Source organism: Gopherus flavomarginatus, chromosome 5, assembly GCF_025201925.1.
Source record: "Gopherus flavomarginatus isolate rGopFla2 chromosome 5, rGopFla2.mat.asm, whole genome shotgun sequence".
In the NCBI taxonomy this organism is placed as follows: Eukaryota; Metazoa; Chordata; order Testudines; family Testudinidae; genus Gopherus; species Gopherus flavomarginatus.
The window spans coordinates 26,018,260-26,026,260 of record NC_066621.1 but is presented as its reverse complement, the minus strand read 5'-3'; the positions used below and the strand labels follow the sequence as shown (position 1 = coordinate 26,026,260).

The following is an 8,001-nucleotide window of genomic DNA, read 5'->3' as shown; positions in this document are numbered from 1 at the left end:
GCCGCTGCTATTGCCCCTTTAAACTTCTGCTGGAACCCCCAGCTGCCGCTGCTACCCCAGGGCTCTGGCAGCAGGGCTCCAGTGGCTGTTTAAAGGGCTGGGGCTGGAGAGGCAGCGGAAGCTCCAGGTCCTTTAAATAGCCCCTGGCGCCCCGCCACTACCCCAGGGCTCTGGGGGCTATTTAAAGGGCCCAGGACTCCCCTGCTTCTACAACCCCAGCCGTTTAAATAGCCCCCGGAGCCCTGGGGTAGCAGCAGCAGGGCTCTGGGGGCTATTTAAAGGGCCTGGGGCTCTGGCGGCAATTTAAAGGGACATACCAGCTTACTTTCACGTCTGGTTACAGATTGTTGTAACAAGCCCTACATCCAGTGACAGTGCTGTGCAGGTTTCCGAGAGGTCAGATACTGAGTGATCACTTTGTGAAAAGTGTTTGCCCCCAGATGATTGAGTGTTTTTGTCTTTTATCATTTTCCTGTGCGAGTTCATTCAAGAGCGGAGTGATTGTCTGGTTTCACCCACACAGTTATTGTTGAGGCATTTAGTGCACTGGATGAGGTACACCACATAGACTCATAGGGCTGGAAGGGACCACATGAGGTTATCTCGTCCAGTCCCCTGCATTCATGGCAGGACTGGACTCATGTTGTGATAGACACATGTAGGACCCATGGAGCTTGCAAGGTGTATTGTGCGGGGGTGGAGCAGGTTTGCAGGTTTTGTAGCTGCTGTCCTGGAAGAGTCTGGGGCTGCTTTGAGTTGGTGGGTGCTTGTCTGTGGGAAGCCTGCTTCTGGTGAAGAGTTTGGAGAGGTTGAGAGGTGTTTGAAGGCCAGAGGTGGGGGTTCAGGAAAGATTTCTTTCCGGATGGGGTCCCCATCGAGTATGGGTTGTAACTGTTTGATGGTACTCTGTGTGGGGTACAGTCTAATGCTGTGAGAAGGGCCCTCTGCTGTAATCACTCCCAGGCTGACTGAATCCAGCCCAATCAGCAAGAGAAGGCTGCCACCCTGAGCCTGCCAGTCCCATCCCAGCAGGAGACATAGAATAGTGAGGGTTAGCAGCAGATTTGTTCAGGGACGGCTGCTGAAGCCAAAGGGCTCCTGCCTCAAGCCAGTTTCCCATCTGGTGCTGGGGTTTCCAGCTGGGTGCAAACAGCAGCACCAAGGGAGAGTCCAGGGGTTCTAGACTTTCGGCCCAAAGGGCAGGAGTAGGTGGGAGAGGAAAGGACCCCGGGGATCATCATGTTGTCATGGTCCTGGCACCTTGGAGATAATGCGGCTCTAGCCAAAGGGGCAAAGGGGAACCTGAGAGAGTTGCCAAACTGGAGCTGGGGAGGTGATGCCTCCCATCTCTTCACGGTGCTGAAATGATACCAGAATGGGGACAAAGGAGTCAGCCTAAAAGAGTGAGCGAGCAGGAGCCAGAGCAAAAGCAAATGGTCCTTCAAACCCATCCCTGCAGGTAACTCCCCAAGCGAATCATTTTCTGTAAGGCCCAGCTCTGTACCACCCTCGTGCAGAGGTGACCTGATGAGCAGAAAGACAGAACTCAGATCTCCTGTGATGGAGGCACCATTTTATGGTGCTGTGACCTTTCTGGGGCCCTCGGAGGGCAGGAAGTCAGAGTGCACTCATTGCTGTAGTAAAAAGCATAGTTTATTTTAGTTTAAGGCAATCCAATACAAATCAGCTCACGTCAGACATTCGACACACAATACAATAGTGTAAAGTCTAGAAAGATCACCACCCATGCAAATAAAAAATCGAGTGAGTGGGAGGGAGGAGAAAGGGAAAGGAGCCAAACTTCTCCAGTAACATGCTGGGTGGTTGCAAATTCTCAGACCTTGGAGACACCTCCTGTAGCTTGTAAAGAAAAGTTGGATTGGAGCATAGACTGTACAGTGGCCCTCTTCCCATGGGAACGTACACACCCCGGCTTGGAAGACTCATGTTCCTTCAGCTGCACTGGCTTGCCGCCCTCATGGGCAAAGGGCTTGTGCCTGATCTGACAGCTGTGATTTCACAGCCCCATGTCCACACCTCCTGTGCACCATCTGCTATCCACACCGACACAGAGCAGGGTGGGAGGACAGCTCGGCCATGCAGCACGTTACAGAACTGGGCACAGGACTGCACTGGCATGCATCACCCAACAGCTACACTTGTACAGAACGGGGCATGGCACTGCAGGGTCTATGGCACCCGCTAGCAACACGTGGACAGAAACGAGTACAGAGCCGCCGGCCAAGCACTGCCTGCTCTCCCCACTCATGCAGTGCTGAGCAGCAGTGGCACGCTCGCCCCCTCTGACTGCTTTTGGGGGCTTCTTCATCTGAGTGGCACTTGGAGCGTTGCATGCTGCCGATGCAAAGGGGGTTGTGAGTAGGTGACATGGTCATGCCTCCCCCCCCCAGGTGTGGGACAACGGAGCTCAGTAAGTTCATGGTCAGAGATCCCTGCCATCAGGTGAGCAACTCCGAGGAGGCCTGGCACTCTCAAAGCAACAGAGCCACTCGCTGGCCTCAGCCTTTTCTCATTCATCCCAAAACGTCACGCTGAATTCTGAAGGTGACTGAGCAGTGCCAGGGCATCACTCTTCTCCTCATCAGGCCTGGGGGGGGACATGAGTGGGGGGCTCTCCCATCCTGGGTCAGAACCCCACCCAATAGGCTAAAAGTTCCGAGAGTCCTCCCTTCCTCCCCCTCCCAGGTTTTGTGTGCAGTTAGGCAGCTGCTGAGCTCCCCTAGCAGATCAGCCCCACACGCGACTTAGGCAGCTGACCACCTGCCTTGCCCTGGTTGGTGACTCACAAGCAGACACAGGCGGCTCCCTGCAGCCTGGACTTACATGCCAAACTCCAGGGGCTTAGCACACACCCCTATCCTCAGCTTCTCCCCTGGCTAGCTCAGGTGGCTCCCTCTCCATAGTGCCAGCTTTGTGGGTCCCAGTCTAAGGCCCAGATCTCTCACCATTCATGGTATAGGAGCCAGGGCACCTGAGCCAGGCATTGTGGATGGCAGGGGTGTTCCTGTGACTGTCTGGGGGCTGTGACACTCGGCTCCCTTTTGGGGAGCTGGGCCTAACTGCTCCTGGTGACATGCACCTATTGGGATAGGTGACTGGCTCTTTATGTCTCCTCCCACTCCAGTGCTATGCAGCTATAAGCCTGGATTGGATCCTGTCCCTGTTCTACTTCTCATGCAGAGGAGAGTAGTGTGATGGGGCTGCTGGACCCTGAGCGCTAACACTGAGTTGCTGGGTTGCATCTACCTTTAATTAGGACTCCATTTCCCCCCTAGTCCTCTTGGCAATTTGTATTGTGGAATCTGTGTCTCAGGGCAGGAATCTCCTAAAATACATAGAGCACTTAGGGTTCCATTCTCTAAATCATCCACTGGGCCATTGCTAATGGGGACGGGAGGTGAATCCACAGGTCAGTCACACATGGTAATTACCTAGCCAGTTACCCAGCTACTGTTACACAAGGAATGGTGCTGGAGAATGAGGAGATCCTTGGAGTTTGATCATATAGAGGTCTCCTAGCCACCCCATTTCTATTAGACACGGGGTGTGTGTATCAGCCCTGGTCTCATCAGGAGCCAGAAACATGGAACCAAACTTGTTTTTTAAAAAGGCAGCCCCACTGAGGGACACCAAGGGCAGCAGAATGGCCAGGGACCCGCTGAGCCGAGCACGCTGATGTTTTAGGGCTACATTCACCTACTTTGCTCCCTTGCCTTGTTAGAGCTTTTCATAGCGGCCAGTGGTCCTGCAGCCCTCATTATAAAAAGTAGCAAAAGAAGGAGGGATGTTCAAACCCTACCAAAGTGTCACCCTGGGAGTTACAGCAAAGGAACATGCTTCCACTTAGCCCCAGGAGCAGAATTGTCCAGGCGTTAATGCACGTATAGCTTGTGAGTCGGCCATGGGTGATGAGGTTCAGCTTTAATTTTGATGCCAGGAGCAGCCACAAAATGCATATGTACTAAAGGTCAAACTAATGCTCCCTCCCCTTGCAGTCAGAGCAGCTCCATGACACGCGACAATGTGCCTTCAATGTTAAAAGGTCCAGAACGGTACGGGAAGGGCTCTGCACAGATCAAACACAGGGCTTAAAAAGCACGATGCAGTTATAGGCAAAAGCCCCAACAAAGCCCTGTGTGGATCTTTGCCAAGTTGGATTGATAGGAGATGGAGCATTAGTAACTCAGAACAACAGTGCAGCCAGAACAACAGCAGAGAAAACAATGCAGATACCTTATGTCTGAAGCCAACCGAAGGTCTGCCAAGCTGATATATAAGCCAAGCCAGCAAACAGCAAGGAGATGAGGAGAAATTTCAGCAGACTGGAGACAGCAGGTGGACTGTACATGGGCTATAAAATACTCAGACTCGTTTGGGAAGGGAAGGAGTAGAAAGAGGCTGGGGGACTTGGCGGAAGAGCTGATCTGCTGAGAACCCAAAGAAAAACAGGTGACGTGGGACTCCACTCCACTGTCTGGTGGGGGTGACAGCTCACATCCCCCTCCTTTCCCCTCTATCCCCTTCCCAAAGAAGAAGCTTGTCAGTTGCTGGGCTTGTTTTTTTAAAAACTCCCCCCACCCCACCCCGCGCATCCTTTATGTCTGAGTCCCACAAATCCTTCCACTGACACATGAGGACGAGCAGTGTCGGAACTCAACAGCTTCACTGTCCATCTGCCTACAGCCAAGTGTGGAGAAACAGTCCATGGAGGAATCTCACTGGAAGCTCTGACTGTCTTGGTATCCAGCTAGAGAGAGAGTAAACAGTGGACACAAGAAGCCTTGGGTTTTTCCCTCGCTCCTCTTCCCTCCTGCTCGTCAGATCTGCGTCTGAAGGGTGGGGCCGGTCGGGGTGTACGCAGGCGGTGCTGGGTTTGGCTTGATGCCACGTCCCTTCATGTAGGAAATGAACTGGTCTGGGATCTCGGCCAGGACATCTTTGGCCAAGCGGGCCATGCTTAGGACGTGGTTCCCTGTGCGGTCGATGTAATCCCGGAATGGAACAAACTGGGAGAGAAGGAAAGCTTGTCAGACATACGAAGAGCGGAGAGATTTTCAAATGGAGATGGGAGACACTGCTCCTATGCAGACCGCCAGCAACACATCCAATGTGGGGGGGGGCAGATGTCCTACTTGGCCTTCTTAGGCTGTCCTATGTTTCCACCAGCCGGCCTGCTTTGCACCTGTCCTACAGAACTGTAGTGGGTTGATGGCTACAGTGTGGTGTGACGTTAGAGCCACACTGGATGAGTGGATTTGATGGTTTTGGAAAGGAAAGATTATAAGAAGGGGGAGCCAGGAAGCGTTAGTTCTAGCATGTACAGATTAGAGAAGCACAAAGACACTGAGGCCTGGTATGGAAATGAGGGTCTAAGAGTTTTTCCCTATCCAAGCCAATAGGTAGCTAAAACATGGGATTTTTTTTGATGCTTGATAATTGTTCTACCCTTCTCCTGAGTCTCCACTGAAATCCTTCCCCGTTCATCTCATATTATTGAAGGCCAAGGCAGGCTGTGTTAATGTGCCAGATCCTCAGATGTGCTGCAGCCACTGGTCTGATCTCAAACACTCGTGGTTCAGCAAACTCCCACTGCCCTAGGACAGGCCTGCTCCTGGAGTGAAAAACCTGAGCCTGCCTGAACCCTGGGCATGCTGGGGAGGCATGAAAGGCTCCAGGATGGTTTCTGACATGAACTAAATGAAATGAAGGGGAAGGAAAATGCTGTGCTAGGAACATGTTGCTTTTACCTGGACAATGTCTCGCTCAGCGATCTTCCCTCGGGACGAGATTCTGATGTCGTCGCCATCCAGCTCCACCATGGCTGCGATGGGGTAGGGGAGAGCACAGAGGGTTATTTGTTCAGTCAGTGACACGCTGGGAAGGGACCCCAAGATATTTCAGTACACAAGAGGCCTAGACTGGGGCTATGATGAACAGTGCTGACTGCACAAGGGGAACAGGCAGCACAGTGGCAGAGGAAATTTTTTAAAAAGTTAGGATGTTTAACAAATGAAAGAAAATAATATTATAATGCCCTTAAACAAACCAATGGGACACATGCACCAGGAATATTATATTCAGTTCTGGTCACCCCATCTCAAACAATGATCCTACAGAAATAGAAGGGGTTCTGAAATGGATGGTGAAACTGGTTAGGGCCTGGGAAAGGCTATTGTATGAGGAGAGTCTGAAAAGATGTGGACTGTGTCCTTTAAAGAGGAGATGTATAAAAAGGACCTGATAAGAAAAGAAATAATAAATAATAATGATACCAAATAATAAATCATACAAAGAAGGTAAATCAGGAGCTCCTATTTACCCTATCTCAAAATACAGAGCAAGGAGATATTCAAATAACTGGACAGGCAGCATATTAGAAACTGATAAACAGAAATGCTTTTCCAACACAACATTCAATCAACCTATGGAACTCACTGCCACAAGATACCTTTGTGGCCATGAGTTTAGAACACTTCAAAAAAGGATCATTGCTTCTGGGAATAGTTAGGACATCAACAGTTACATTAAATTCTGTGGCAAGCCCCCTGGATTCTAGTGTAGAAATTCTATATATTCTGCAGCAGCTTCAGCTACATTTTTAAGAAGTTATTTAATAAAAGGTTTTATTAAATGAAATATTACAATGAACAATGCAACCAGCATAGCATCCTCTGTGTTATTTATTGTGGGGTTGTGGGATAAAGAAATTAGGTGTATGTTTCTGCTGAAATGGTCAACAAAGAAACAGATAATGATGACACTGTCATTGTCATCTTTAAGTTTCAGAGTTAACATGTAACTGAGCTGAAAAGTGGGCAGTTCACACCTCTCAGAGCTATTTTTTCAAAAGTGAAAGAGGAGCGAAGCTACTAAATTTCTGCTTAACCAATAACCTACTATAACGAACATGCCTTTTAAAAAAAGAAAGCCTTCAAGGAATTGGACATAGATATCAGCTGATGGGCAAACGGAGAACATGACGGACTTTGTATTTGGGAGTCGCAGACAGAAATCAAGTGTGTTGCCGTGCAGGTTGTTTGCAGCTGATATCAGATCAGATCAGAAGTTAGTGCCGGCATCAATGAGATTGAGGCTGAAAGCAAAAGTGCCAAGAGCCGAGCTCTATGACGTGGACAAATTGAAGGAATGAGGTATCAGGAAACAATACAACAAAGCTCAGCAGAAAAGTACCACGTCTCTGGGGAAAGAAAAAAGGGACATGGAAGAGACGTGGAAGAGTGGGAAAAATGGGGTTACAGAACGGCTGAACAAGTGTTGGGTGCAAGGCCAAACCAAAGCAAGCGAGGTGGATAACAGATGAAGTGTTGCAGCTGCGTGACAAACACAGGAAACTGAAATAAAAAGGGGGACAAACGTCTAAGAGCCGAGTGCAATAAAGTGGCAGAGAGCGAACACAAAAAGCAAAGAGAGACAGGAATGACCGGATAAGCACACACTGTAAAGGTGTAGAAGAATATGTCAAAAGAAATGTGACATGGGTTGCAGCATAAGATAAAAGAACTGAGTGGGACCTAGGAGTTGAAGATGTCAGTGGTGAAAGACAAAATAAATAACTGAGGATTAATGAGCAATGAATGAGTGAGGGACAGAATATTTTGCAGCGTTCGACAATGCAATGCTGGAGAAGCTTCCCAGCATGAATGAGGGAGAGCAGATGCTGGAATTCTTAGAAGAAGTAGTAAAGATCTCAGGAAAAAGTTTGAATAAGAAAAAGGCACTGGAAAGTGACAGTGTAACCCCAGAGCTGCTGCAAGCAGGAATACAAGGTCAAGGCAATGCACTAGCTGTTCAACGGGATTTCCAGAGAAGCGCAAGTGCTGTGTGACTGGGGAAAAGTAATAATAGTACCAACCTATAAACAAAGATCCATGAGTAAGTGCAAGAACTACCGAGGAATCGGCTTATTGAGTGTGCCAGAAAAGCATTCATCAAGCTGTTGTAGAGGAGAAGGAAAAGGTA

General features: G+C 49.5%; 1 protein-coding gene across 5 annotated transcripts in view; it reads right to left on the bottom strand.

Annotated features, from left to right (window-relative positions):
- Nucleotides 1-1,657: 1,657 nt before the first annotated feature.
- Nucleotides 1,658-8,001, bottom strand: part of LOC127052485 (copine-5) — a 225,393-nt gene continuing 219,049 nt past the window's right edge. For all 5 annotated transcript variants that reach the window (XM_050956208.1, XM_050956210.1, XM_050956209.1 and 2 more), the window contains 2 exons: nucleotides 5,769-5,842; nucleotides 1,658-5,027 (listed from right to left, as the gene is read on the bottom strand). In XM_050956208.1, the coding sequence (XP_050812165.1) occupies nucleotides 4,839-5,027; nucleotides 5,769-5,842 (263 nt within the window). In that variant the 3' untranslated portion in view covers nucleotides 1,658-4,838. The remainder of the gene's footprint in view (nucleotides 5,028-5,768; nucleotides 5,843-8,001) is intronic.